The 14,778-nt window shown below is 40.2% G+C and overlaps 1 protein-coding gene across 1 annotated transcript in view; it reads left to right on the forward strand.

Moving 5' to 3' along the window:
• DGKI (diacylglycerol kinase iota) overlaps positions 1 to 14,778 on the forward strand; it is a 414,447-nt gene that overhangs the window by 230,314 nt on the left and 169,355 nt on the right. Inside the window, 3 exon segments of the mRNA XM_040643960.1 lie at positions 6,929 to 7,042; positions 8,374 to 8,511; positions 11,467 to 11,545. Coding sequence (XP_040499894.1) covers positions 6,929 to 7,042; positions 8,374 to 8,511; positions 11,467 to 11,545 — 331 coding nt within the window.

The following is a 14,778-nucleotide window of genomic DNA, read 5'->3' on the forward strand; positions in this document are numbered from 1 at the left end:
GACAAGACCCAGAATGACAAGCAAGGGCGACTTGGTAAATTGCTAATGAATCCTAAAGACCAGACCCAATTACAGTGTTGGATATCTGTGAATGCGCCCTGGTGTCATTAATAACACCTTTTTGGCATGAAGACTACCTAGTTCTCCTACTTAGCCTGTCTTTTCTAGCCTCCTTTCTTTAAATATACCATAATTAATAGGTACTCCGCAAGGCTAGATATTACTCTTCTTTTATGTTCTAGGTGGTTTTTTCTCTTAGGGACCGTATCTATGTTCCTGGCTTCAGTTTTCATACCCTTCCACATAACTCACAAACGCACTAGACACTTATACTCAGGTCCCTTGCCACAGGCATGCCCCAAAGGAAAGGAGTAGGTTTACCCGAGGGTTGGTGCATAATTTTGTTCTAATTATTTTTTCATTGGTAATCTTTGTAGTTTAATCACTCAGAATCAAGACTTGGCTTATCTTGTACCTTATATAAAACCAGGTTTTATTTTATTTTATTTTATTTTATTTTATTTTACTTTACTTGGTTAAAATGGATGTTTTGTGAAAGAGACCTGGAGTTGATGCAATGTTTTTCTAGGTAAGTGATTGATATTTTTAATCTGATTAGTTTAGAATAAGAAACTTTTAATTTTGAGTAGGGGCAGAGTTTCTATAAAGGCGAGGCTTCCTGATGGATTTATGAAGAAAGCTTGCTGGCTTGAGGCAAGTGAAGAGTAATTCCTGAGAGTGTCAGGTATACATTTGACATAAGGCATTCAGCCTTTACCTGTGAGCACATCGATCACCATAGGAGCTGTCAGAATTCTGACAGTAGAGTGACAAGGTCCCAGGGAGAATCAGGAATGGGATTTTTTTGTTGTTTTGTTTTGACTGATTAGGAGGAGGATATATTAACCCTTAACTGCATTAGTTTATGCAGGAAGTATTATTTCACGTGCAGTGTCTTGGGCTTCGTTGCTAGTTTTGTGTCACTCCGCTTCCTCACACTTTTAAATTCCCAATCTCCCAGCACTGCACTTGTCGGCAGAAGAGCTGGTTGGCTGCCTTTGTTTCTGTGCCTTTCAGCAGGTTTCTTACCCTCCTTTGAGACCTTCTAAGTCTGCAAAGGGATACATTTGCCCCTAAGGGTCTTCATAGTTGCAACATTATAATAGTATAGACCATTGCTATTCAAGAGAACTACCATACAAACCACACTTCTAAGTTTTCTAGAAGTCACAAAATCAGAAGCAGGTGAAATTAATTTTATGATACATTTTATTGAACCTGATATATTCAAAAGATAATCATTTCAACATATGATCGTAGAAAAACCACTAATGAGATAGTTTGTGTTCAGTGTGTGCTGTCTTCAAAATCCAGCATCTGTTTTTACTTCCAGCACCTGCAGTTTGCATTAAACACAGTCCAGTGCTCAGTCGCCGCCTGTGGCCAGTGGATGCTGCAGTGGACAGTGCAGGTGTGGTCTCTTTGTAACTGGTTAGCACAGTCCTAAGGTGGTCACATAGTTGCGGCTATTGGATGGGCTTGTCTCACCCGTGATCTCCAGGCTGAAAGAAAACTCCCCCAATTCAAGAATGATCTCAGACCTTCATGTTGATAAACTAGTTCCTTTTCGGTCATGTGGCAAATGTACATTCTTTCCCTTCCTTGGCCACATCTCTACCTGCCCAGCTCCCCATAGCTGTCACTCTGCTTAAATATTGAAGGGCATGTGAACCAAGACCCCAGAGGTACATACATCCTCCCCCCCGATGGCTTCTCACGGTGTAATGTGATGCCTACCTCTCTGGCTCCTGACCTTGATAACTGGGCTGGACCCGCCTGTCTGCCTTTAGCCATATTAATGTCTTTCCAAAGGCCTGGAGTTAAACTATTTGGCCACCCACTTCATGCTCATTTCTTGAACACTTGGCTTCCCTAGATGAGGATGCACCCCAAACAGTAGGGACCCCCGTGCCCTGGCTTATTACAGCCACCGCCAGGAAGAAAGTGGTATTTCCCTTTAACTGAGGGTGGCAAGCCCATCGTTCCAAGCCCCTTTCCTCCCAAAGCCTCAGCTTCTCTCTCTCTTTTTCCACCCCCTCATCTCTGTCACCTTCTATCTTGATTTCTTTAGGACTGACTTTAAACATTTCTTTTAACACACAGTGACTTATAAACTATGAAATATAAACATAAATTAAAATATCAAAAGGAAGAATCATAGTGTACGCGTTCAAAAGGGACACCCAGGCATTAAATGCTATCTTGATCTTTCGGTTCAGAAAAGTTGGCCTTGTTTCCTTTTGATTTCTCAATATGCCCATCCTTCACTCTTTGCCAGCATATGAGGTAATGCAACATGTACCCCCTCTGTTCAGAGAAAGTATCAATTCACGGTTCTTCCCAGCCCTCAGCCGCCTCCCATGTTAGTACATCGCAGAATGAACATACTGCTCAGAACATTGAGCCATAGCTAAGGTGCCACCTGGACAGGTGGGGGCAGCACCGACCAGCAGCGGGCAGTGCTCACTGCAGGGCTGCTCTGCTGAGGGACAAAGCCCAGGACCCTGGCCTTTTAGATCGGGCAGCCCTGCTCCACCTAACACAAGGGCAGGAAAGAACGTTGCAAACTGGGAAATGATGTCACCCAGTCTGGATCGTTTTTTTTCAGTTGTAGAAAATATGCCGAGGGCTGTGTTTTGCAATTAATGACATTTAACTGAAGGAGTGCTGGATGGTGGAGACGATTTGGGTAAATGTGAAAGCCTAGCAAACACAATCCCCACCACGAACCTGAAGCCAGGCTTCCAGAAGGAACAGGTTCCTGGTAAGGGAGGGAGAGGCCCTCCTTCAGCCTTGGGCCTGAAGATCTTTTATATAGTTTTACTTTTATAAGGACGAATATAGATTATTACTCAAGATCTTTTATGTCTCCTGCTATTGTAGGTGTATTTGTTTACATTCTCTTCTCTCTCTCTCTCTCTCTTTCTGTAGCACTTTTCTGTTTCAGTGCAGCTTGGCTTTTCTGTTGTGGGTAATCTCTGGAAGACTTGTGATTGATGGCAGCCAAACGTGGCATTCATTTGTGACCCTGAGGTTCAGCTTTTAAGTGGAGAGACAGGAAGAGGGCGTTTTGCTTCTGGACCTTCCTAGAGGAAGTGAAGAGGAAGAAAAATAAAGCTTAATCATAGCAACTAATGCTAGTTAAGCATTTCCTGTTGTGAGGCACATGCTAAGTAATGTCCACACGTCATTTAACTGATACCATAACCCTAAGAGTCTTGGGAACTTGGAGAGATGGAGTGGCTTACCTAACTTGCCCTGCCAGCGTGGGATGAGCTCTGTTTCTCCCTTCAGACCTACATTCTGTTGCCTTCTGAGGAAGCTGGTGTTGGGTCCTGTAGCTCTTGGATGAGAAAAACTATTAAAGGACTGTGCAAAGCAAAGATAGAGACCCAGCTCTGCTAACACTGATGGCACTTGAGAGAATTTCATGACACATCTTGGCTATGAAAAGCAGGCGACATCTGATATCTCAAGGGTTATGTAATGATGGAATACTAAACCTATCTGATTGTATTGGGGGAGAAATGGAATATTTGGCCATTGGAAGAAGAAGGTAGAATGTATTTATGCAGTTCTTAAATCAATTGCTTAAGAGGGGAAGACCCTTTCATTCAAATCAGTTATACATTTTCCTTTTCTGCTTAGGCCAAGTGTGGGAGAAAGAGAGAGGGTGAGAAGTCCAAATGTCCTGGGGGTTCCCTCCTTTCTGAGGAACCACAGCACAGGATCACATGGATTCTTGGCTCCTTTCTTTGAGAAAACAGGAACTTCATTCAGAAAGTCTGAATCAAGGCTATTATACCAATTAAATAATTATTGGAAGATACCCCATCAATCCATGGGAGTTACACGACACTCATTTCAGTCATTGGAAAAGTATGTTTATTTCATGTTCTGTGGACTAATCCCCTAACCTTCCTATCCATCTTGGTATTAGTGTTCTTCCTATTATTTGGAATTTTTCTTTGCAGGCTTCTCTTCACAGGAAGTTATTTTGTTGTGTTTTGTCTTTCCCTTTTCTTTGTCTCCCTCCTTTCACTATTCCTTCCTAGTCATTTGCATGGTTTCCAGGACTCTGAGACTCAAGCGGGTTTTCTGTAGGTGACTCAGGCATCCACCCTGGGATGTCCCATGTTGGAGGTCTGTCAGTGAGCCAGTGGGAAGGTGGGCCCACCAAGAGGATTTCTCCCTCCAGCTTCAATGGTCTCCACTGTCTTTGGGCTATGGCCTCGGGCAGGGGTCCTTCACGCTCTTTTCCAGCTTCTCTCCTACTGGCCAAGAGGGGGCCTCATTCATACATGGCCTCCTGCCAGGGGGGGTGACCTCTTACTCCCTATTATCAGACAGAAGCTGAATTCCTGGCTTCATCGGCTTGCCATTTTGTGTTTGGGTTGCTTCTGGTCCCTGAAGATTTATTTTTCCTGTCATTGTGCCTAGAGTGCAGTGGGTATTGGAAATGTGAACACATGACATTATCTTTACCAGGAAAAGAGAGACCTGTTTCACCTGAGCATAAGAAAAAAATGTCTAATTTAAATGTGAAAGAAAGTAGACTGACTTGTGAGTACAACTTGTAAGGGGGTGTGTGAGTGTTCACCTTTTGGAGATGTTCTAAAGAGACCGCCTTCTTTGCAGGGGTTGTTGGATTCGATTTCCACTGAGTTCCATTGCATCTCTGAGCATCTCTGGGTCTACTCAGGGCTGTTTTCATCTGTAGTCTGCAATCCCTGATTGCTGGGATTTCTGAGTTTTCCTGTCTTGTCGTAGTTTATTAGAGGGAACTGCTTCTGCTGTGTGTGGTTTGTGCCTTTAGCCTCACAGACACAGTAGCTAGCAGGGGCTTCAGAACTATTTAGCATCTGACCTACACTTCAACAGCAAGCTTTGTTAATACCGTCTGTAAAAGAACTGAGAACATGTGCGGTCAGAATCTAAGGAGTCACCTAGGAGTGACTTGCCCAGTTTGAGAGGATGGAGGGACTTCTGGATACTTCTTTAGATCTGGATTTTTAGTTCATCATATTGGGCGAACATGGTAGTATGCCTTTCTAGAAGGTAAACACAATTTTAGGCTTCCTGAGGGACAGGCAAGTTTTACATCCTGGGAAGAAATACTGTGGTGGAGAAACGAAGGAATCTCTAGAAGATGGAATCAAGAGACCCGATGTGATTCTGACGCTGACACTCCTAATTATTTAGTCTTGAGCAAATTACATCACTTCTTTGCACCACAGTTAATAATTCTACAAATTAACTGAATTTGATAGAGCCGTTCCTGAGGTTTCTTCAGGACTCCGAAGATTCCAAAAGTACATGCCACTGTCTCCAGCATGGTCAGGCCATATCCAGAATGGGATTTAGGTCTTTATTTAAAGGCTCCCTGCACCAGAGCAGCTAAGAGGTTAGCTTGGTGTTTGGCATACCTGATATTGGAAACCAGCTGTACTGCATAAAACATAGGATATTAAGGAAGCCATTGAATCTTCCAAGTTTTGGCTTCCTTATCTATAAAGTGGAGATGAGAATTATTCCTACCTTACAGAATTGTTTTGAACTTTAATAATAAAATTACAGAACTTTGTTCAGGGATCAGCACCTAGAAAGCAATGGTGTGTCCCTCTCTTTGTTCATTGTAAGCTCCTTGAGAGCAGCCATCTACCTTACTTATCTTAGCCCAGCTCATTCATCTTATTTCAGTTGCTTAATTCTGTGTCTTATATGTAGTAGTGTTCAATAAATGTACTGTTAAAGTACATTTAAAAAAAAGATTTTAAATAGGACTCATACAAATATGGAATAAATGATGTCAAATTTATTTAGCTCTTTAATGAAGGAAACAGCAAGACCATAAAGTTGATTTATTGGAGAAGTAAAGGAAAAGGATTATGTAGTTTATACAAAAATAATTTTTCTATATTTGAGACACAACTGTTTTATGGCCTTATGGGGGAATAAAACCAAACCTTTAACATAATCTTCTGTTGTCGACATTTGTACCCCCACAGGGCAGAAATCTTCCCGTTAACCTACAGTCATAAAGTTCCTAGGCCTGGAAAACACTACTTTAGTATGACATTGTGAGGATATGCAAGTTTCTTTTTGCTATTTCCAAGGTTGGGGTAATTATTCTAAATAGTTATAAGACCAAACCTAAAGTATTATTTATCTTGGAAAAAGATTAAATGGGAATATGATTCTAGTATATAAATACCTATTTTCTGCCTAAACTTATAATAAGTACTAGGACCATCCATAATTATGTTTTCATAATGTTTCATTAAGAAGAATATAGGGATATTTAGGAAAATGCTACTAATTTCTATGATGATGCTTTGGAGGGTAACCATTTAATGAGTGCTTACATGGACCATATCAAGGGCTTTATATACATTTTAGTTTAATCCGTAAACAATCTTGTGAGGTAGGTATTATCTCCATTTTGAAAATCAGGTAAATAAATCTCAGTGAGTTTAAATAATTTAATCACGATTATGTAGCCAATATGAGCCAGAACTGAAATTCAGTCTGATTCTGAGTCTTGTATTGTCTCCAGTGCCTATGTTATAAACCTCCCTAAAATTTTAAACTGTTCTAAATTTTAAGGTCGATCTCAAGTTAAACATACAGATGAGTGGGTCTAATTTTGCTTATATGACAGCATGTACAAAATGGTCCTTCTAATAAGAGACTTGCCGTTTTGAAACCTTTTAGATAAGTGGTCTGTTTCCTGGCCACCAGATTAAAATATATATGTTTTAAAGGAAAATCAAACCATTTCATTTGCTTTTTAAAGCTTTCTTCTCAGGTTGTCTTTGTCACTTACCTGTCTTTCTTATATCTCTTCTGGCCCCCGAAATGTCTGTAGGTGGGCTGGATCCTTTCTATTCTGGATGAACTGCAGCTGAGCCCTCAGCCTCCTGTTGGGGTCCTTCCTTTGGGGACTGGGAACGACCTGGCTCGGACTCTCAACTGGGGAGGGGTAAGAACTGCCCTCAGGAGCTGCCCATGCCATCTGGCAGGGGGGACCTCGAATCCATGGGTGTTCTAATGGAAGGGGAATATGCTACTGTTGTCCAAGGAGTAAGTTAGAATTGAGAATCAGGGTGCCCACACATCACGATTTTATCTGGGACCTTCTTCAGTTTAAACTTATAATCATCTAGAGAAGAAAGCGTGGTATAACAATGGGGGTTAGTACATAGGCTGGGGCTTCTTGAGGTATCCATTGAAGGACAGTTGGGTGGGCTGGCCTTCATCGGAGAGTTACGGCTTTTTTGGAGCATTTTGTTTTTCTGGTTGGTGTCATCATGGCTTTGTTGTACAGGTAGCCAGCTGTCCTTTCCACCAGACAGCCAACTTTAGGCAAGCTCAGTGGAAAACGTTTACCTGTCACTAACCAGCCATTTTGTTAAATTTTTTTACAGTGTTAAGATAGTAAGAAAGCACAGTTTGCCAACATAAGCAGCTCCCCCAGCTTTTTATCTACTCATAGGAGATATTGGGCTGGGCTCCATGAAAATTATCTTCAGATATTAGCAGATATTAATTTGACCTTTGTGTGAATTAACCTCCCGTGGGTGATAATTATCTTTGGATATTAGTAGATATTCATTCAGTATTGGGTGAATTAACCTCCTACAGGTGTTTTTAGTTTTTCAAGTGGGCATAGTAGAAATGATAATACATTAGTTGCTTCATGTAAATATGTTTATCACCGTTAACTCCTCTGATCCACATCAGTGACTTGACCATCCTTAATAATCATGCTGCCAATAACACATGCTCAAGAAGTAAGTGGTTGCTTAATAGGGCTGTGCCTCAGACAGACTCGCCTTAGGTCATGGAAGGGACAGTGTCCCACTACAAGGTTAGAAAGAGGTGAATGAGGTGGAAGGTTAATAGAAAAAGTTGTCTATCATATGCCACCTTGATTCTTTTCCTCTTCTTCCATACACACCTGTTCTACCTATCTCTCGAATTCCTCTCATAGGAGGCCTGGGGAGTCCTGTTTTCATTTTGTCAGAAGTGACCATCCAGCGCGGGCTTGAAATGCCTGCCAGTGACTATTGGTTCTTGGTGTTGGCAAAAATTACTCCATAACTCAAACCAGTTAGAGCAATATTTTTATGCACATTACCTGTGACTATCGTAGGTTCTAAGTACTTCAAGGAAACTGGTTTACTTTCCCAGCCTTAATGGTTGCAAAATAAACAGAGAGCTATAGCAGAAGGGCTCTTGTGTGCATGAAATGCCTTTGGTTATCCTCTTCACTGCTCTAGGCGGCAATGGGTATATTCTTTGATTCCTTAGGGCTACACTGATGAACCTGTTTCTAAGATCCTTTGCCAAGTAGAAGATGGGACAATTGTACAGCTAGATCGCTGGAACCTGCATGTGGAAAGAAACCCAGACTTGCCTCCAGAAGAACTTGAAGATGGCGTCTGTAAGGTGAGAGACTTCTTTCTGCTACAGAAGGGAAGCCTGGAGCATGTGCCCGAGCCACAGAAAATACACTCCTGGCTGGAGAATCATATGCTGATTCCTCCCTTTGAGATCACAGGCTGATGTTTGAGTTTATGGCTACTAGGTTTACGAGTACAACACTACTCTGTGATTCTGCCCCACAGACGTCTAAAGACTGAGATTTCCTACCTGCTTCCAGAGCTCAGGGAACTGTTCTGTCCTCAGCTTCCACACCGGAAAGAATGTATTCATTTTCTAATCTTCCAAGCATTGCAAACTCATCACCTGTGAGAAGGTGGAAAATATTAATGTTCTGAAGCAGTGAGCATATGGTCTTTCGATGGAAAGATAACCTCCTGAGATTTGTAGTCTCCTGCTAAATATCTCCTATGTGTAGGAAGTGTAACTAAGTCGGTTTCATCACTTGGTTGGGACTTGAAGATGCCTGAATAAATATTTTGACTTAGTATTTTGCCTTCAGTGATTGAGCTTTCATTTCTACCCAAGACAAACCAAGAGACACAATTGTACAGATGTTAGTGCAGAGCCTCAGCAGAACATTTGGTTCTAAGTTCTGGCCTCAGTTTCAAATAGATCTGACAGGTTGCCAAGTAGCCACTTCTGGCATATTACTTTCCACTTTTCTTCTTGGATCGTGTATTCAAAGTTTTGCATGCATAAGAACCTCCAGGTGCATCGGTTAAAAATGCAGATTCAGGGGTCTAGTCCCCATTAATTCTGATTAAGTAAATTCAGGGTTAAGTCCCTGGATCTGTACTTCAAATGGCATCCCTGCTTTATTAGATTATGCCATTGACTGAGCCAACATTGTCATGGGTATTTCCACTTAAAAATAAATTTCAAACCAAACCAAAACCTAGTTATTCATTAGCACCATGATCCTGACCAATTAACGATAAACACTCAAGTTTATTATTTGGCTAAAATAGGGTAAAATATGTTTTATCTTGTCTTCACATTCTTCCCCCTAACCCATGATCCAGAAATTATAAGGTTCCTATTAGATATCATGGCTGCTTAGTAGATTTGCATTCATAATGTCACAATGTTGTTTGAAACTACAGATATCGTCTTGGGATATGATACTTCTTTCTGATGTGTTCAACCTACAGAAACTGGGTGGAATATAGCCAGAGTGAAAAGAATTATGCCATATGGAAATTTTAAGGTCCTTTCCCCACCAAACTTAGAATGCTTAGGCCCTCAGTAGAAATCTCTATTTAAATCTCCTCCCAACAGCTTAAGATAGGGCAAGACTCCTTGGTACAGCCAGGGAACATTAATCTAGATAATTAAAGGGCTTTGAAAAGTTGGATTTTTGAGGAGATGTGTAGGAAATTGGGGCAATTTTTCCTGGAAAATATGAATAAGGACTTAATAACATACTAAATTGGGATATTATTTAGGGGATGGTGACCAGATGTTCTCCTAAAGCTATCAGTGAATGCTAAGACATGGGTTAGAATTGTAGCCAAGAAAACATAAATGGTAGGGATGAACATATCTGTGCTTTTGGCAAGATCACCAACCCTTGCTGTCATTACTAAGGCTTGGTATTTTGTTTAAGTGCAGGAACTGGACATTCTCAAATACGAAGCCAGGAGAATGAGACATGATTTTGGCATTGTTCTGTGTTTAGTTTCTCCCCTGTTCTCCAGTCAGTTGTAAACATTTCTAAAGGGGCTGATTTGACCTCCAAATTTATGATAAGCTCTGACTCAGGGCGTTCATTCTTTATTTCCATTGGAGACCAAGGCCATCCATTTTCTTTTCTTTTGTATTAATATCTCTCTTTCTGTTACTCTCCCTCTCATTTCATTTATCTCTTAATGGGACAAGGTCCTCACTCTAGTCAAACAAAATCTTGCTGATTAAGGGGCATATGAAACCCTGTAATAAACTTACTTTTGAAATCTTGAGGGTTAAACACTTACTTCTAACAGAAGAGAAGTGTATTTCTATCTGGAGGCTAAACCTGATAATTATCTGGAAACATTATCCAAGCTGAGATGAAATTGCTTCTCTATTTAGTTTAACATTCACCTTCTACTCTGAGTTGTAAAGGGAAAGTGGAAGAGCCACAGTTTCCTTTCTAGCATTTTCCATGTGCTTTTCTCATTGTTCTAACATTGAAGCCTTAAAAGCACATGCATTTTGCAGTTACGATGAAGGATTTTGGGTTACATAGTCCCCTCCTTTACGAAGCTTGTAGTGGTAACAGCCAGACACCCAGAGCACTTTAGGAAGGCTTGTGTGTGTACTCGCATCTGTGTCTGCATATTTCATGTCATATTAAAGATACAAGGTCTGATAGACTAAGTCAAAATCTGAATAATACTGACAAATATGTATCTACACATATATTTTTTTCCCTGTAGATCAGGCATAGCTGAATGTTTCCCACTGCCTTATTGCTTATGACTTATGTCAAAAAAATATTTTAAAAAGTGGAAGGGTAAACATATTAAATATAAATCATTTGAAGTTGCAGTATTAATATGCTGGATGTGAAGTCTCAAAAAGTATATCCACTGACTGGCTTATACATGACCCTTCCATTCCAATTGACTTCCTACGTTTGCTTAGTGAGTCATTCTTTGTAACTATTGGACATATGCTTCCCTCAGCTTAATTGGGCTGTCTTATTAATGTCCACAAGAATAGTTCCCATTTAATAATTTGTATTTGCATCGCTTGTTTCCTATACCACTTAAAATTCTTGGGAGTGTTATTTGATTTGAGCTTTCACTAATGCATTAAAAAATCCCCTGTTCCTTCTATGCAAACACCTTCTCCCTCGGGTTGTGACTTCACTCTTTCCCAGGGACGGCCCAGAGACACGTGTCTGGCGTTAGGCTTTATTTTACTCTTTCTGCCTGGTTACGCACCACTTCACCTCTACTTTGTTCATCATTGCAGCTTCCTCTGAATGTTTTCAATAATTACTTCAGCCTTGGATTTGATGCCCACGTCACACTGGAGTTCCATGAATCCAGAGGTGAGGACAACGTCCCATTTCCATCTCCCAGGGAGGAAGTTGCCAGCAGGTGTTTTGCATGTTCCGTTCTGTTTGCATATCACTTAAATATTGGCAGTGTGCGTCAGTGTTGCTCATCTTAACTTTCCTGATGACCCTGGGGGCTAGACAAGATAGGAACTTGTTACAGATAGGACCCTGCGACCCAGTTGCTGAGGGTCTCAGAGATGTAAAGGACGACACCAGATGGATGTTCCAGGTCTCAGACTGCTAATTTTTAAGTTTGACTAGAAACTTTGAGGTTAGTGAACTACTAGGAAGTGATAAAGATTCTTTCATTCGAGTCATTAGGATACTCATAGCTTCTTGAACCACCAATTGTTCAAAGTCCAACACTCTGTAACCAGGGCCATCGAAATCTGGCAGCAAAAACATACACGTCCTCCCTGTGTGCAGAAAAGAGACAACAGGCATCATAGAACAGTAGGGGAGCTGATTGGTGGTTTAGGTAGAAAGAATGGGTAGTGATTGGATTGGTGGTAGAGGTGCTGGGAATGCCCATCGGACAAGCTAGAGCGGTGAATGAGAGCCAGTGGTAATTTCAAGGGCTAAAAGAGATGGGGGCAAGATTAGGGAACAAAACCATTTTTGAAAGAGAAATAAGATTAAATAATGGCATGCAGTTAAAAACTTCACCAAAAAATTTCTTATGCCATTCCAAGCTGAGAAAGTTTAGGATTTGGGCTTATGTTTTGAAGCCCCAGTCTTCTGTGCTCACGCTTACTCACCTGGTGTCTCTTCATCTCTCAAAATCTCTTATTAATGTACCTATGTACATCTGTGTCTTTGCCCGTATCTGTATCTGTACCTAGTCTCTTGTGAGTATGTTAACATATAACCAAAATCATGCCAGGCAGTAGGTTAGTGAGTATGTTGTGAGATAAAAGGCATCCGTGAGAGGATTATTTTACTTCTTTTCCTTCAGATTCTTCAAGAGCATCAGTGGTTTTAACTCCTAGAATTTGAAATACAGAGACCTAAAAGCTAGAATTCAAATGTTCAGATTCTAGTAATAGCACAGAGGAAATTCTGATAACACTCTTATGCACGAAAGGTCAAGAGTGGCGTTGTAGGATTAAGGGTGTTAGAATACAAAATATAAGTGAAGTCCAAACCTGTAATTCTCTTACTGAGATCAGCAATTTTGGTAGGCTTTGCCTTCCTGCTTTCACGAGGCTTTTAGGGTCAAATGCTGTGTCAAATAAAAGCAATACTCAGCATAATACCCTCCGCCTCCATCCATGTTGATGTAAATGGTATGTTGGCTAATTGACTTTAAATTAAATAATACAATAAAATAAAATATAAAATAAAAACAATGCAGATCGAAGAGAAAGCCATAGTTTGACTTTTCTCTCTGAAAGGTTGGTTGATAACAGAACCACAAATATCAAATACCCAGAGGAACACCACTGCCCTCCCATCTCCCTGCCATAGACAGCTCTTGGAGATAGATATTCAGGGAGTCCTACTTCAGGGCCCACATTTATAGTCTGTTGGTCTCCCTGTATTTAAGGAGACTTAATTTGGGGAAGTAAATGGAGATTACTTTCCTCATATCTTAACCCATTTTCCCCCCTCATATTCTTCAGGAGACTCTGGCTCTGGCTTCCTAATAAAAATCCTTCAGTTTCTTAACAGTATTTATAACATAATTATCACCAATGCATGAATCTTCCAAAATAGACCTCCTGGCATGAAAAGAGGCCTAAATGAGTAAGTGGTAGACAATGAGCTCATTCAAGGGAGCCTAATATTTTGTCTAATTAATCTGGCAATCTCCTAATGATACATTTCCCTGTACTGTGACGAAACTTCCATGTCTCGAGTGAAGGGAGCAGAGAGAGACATCAAGGGGGAAAGACCAGGCTTAAAAGAGAATTCTTAAAAGAAAGTGATTTTTTTTTTCAAAGCTGTGGGACTATTTCATTTGAGAAAGGAATATGCAAACTGTGGTGTGTATGTATATAAACATAGTTTAATATATAGGTGATTATAAAACAATTGGTTGAAAGATGCAAATCATGAGTCTTTGAGTAGATTGTTGTTGAGGCTTAGTGTAAGTGCTTTCAAACAGTATGAAATAGAATTGCAGACATTTGCCCTGCAGGTAAACTAGAGCCCTTGAGGAAAACCAGCCACTGAAGAGCGAGCGGGTGAGGGAGAATTGATGTGGACTGAGACTAACAGCTGCAATATTCATGAAGACGGTGTAGAAATAAATACCTACAAAATGTTGGAAACAGGTTTGGTTGATACACCCATACCGAGGTGTGGACTTCTTAGTACCTGTTAATCTATTCACTTTGCATGAGTTAAAAATCATTAATTTATGATGAAACGTATCATTACCCAAGCTAATTTTTTTTTTTTTTTTTTTTTTTTTTTTTTTTTTACTATTTTCTGTTTCTTTGGATTTTCCCATGTTTTTTACCTGGGTAATCAAGAAATCTCAAGCTCAGTTGTGAAAGGAAAAAAAAGATAGTATGGGTACATTTTCAATAGGGGCAGACTTACTTATTTCTTTTGGTATTAAGCGGCTATTCTCAAGCCAAGAATACTAATAGCTGAGACTTCAAGCTGTTCTCAAATGCAGACACTCACAGTTTGAGACATCATGACAGAACTTGTATCATTTGCCATGAAATACTTGGAGGGTGACTCAAAGCCTCATGAGAGCCATTATAAAAAAAATGAGCTTGGATAGAATAACCTATTAGGTATTAATAAAAGATGTGTGTGTGTGTGTGTGTGTGTGTGTGTGTACACACACTTGGGATTTATGCTAATCTATCTACATGAAATGGGGAACAAATACAAATCTCACTAAGGCAGAATCTTTAAAAATGTAATTGCCGAAGCAATTTTTGGCATAGATGTGAAATAGCCCATCAAATAGAGGGGATAATTAAAGACATTTGAGATAGTTTATTGGTGGTATTACTGTGTAAATGCTTTTAGAATTGTCAATAGAAAATCAAGCAGGGAGCAAAGATAGTCTTAACATCTTGATTGACTTTGTATAAAAAGAATGCAAACATTTGAATAATCTGGGTTTCTATATTTGATCAGAAAGTAGGTTTAGTTCATTTGATTGGAAAATAGAGATGCTTTCTTATTAAAGTGGTTAAACCATGCATGGTTGCACTGTTGCTTGCATATTAGAAAGTGCAGTCTTTTGGAACAGGATTTGG

Source organism: Ursus maritimus, unplaced genomic scaffold (assembly GCF_017311325.1).
Source record: "Ursus maritimus isolate PB19 unplaced genomic scaffold, ASM1731132v1 scaffold_3, whole genome shotgun sequence".
Lineage (NCBI taxonomy): Eukaryota > Metazoa > Chordata > Mammalia > Carnivora > Ursidae > Ursus > Ursus maritimus.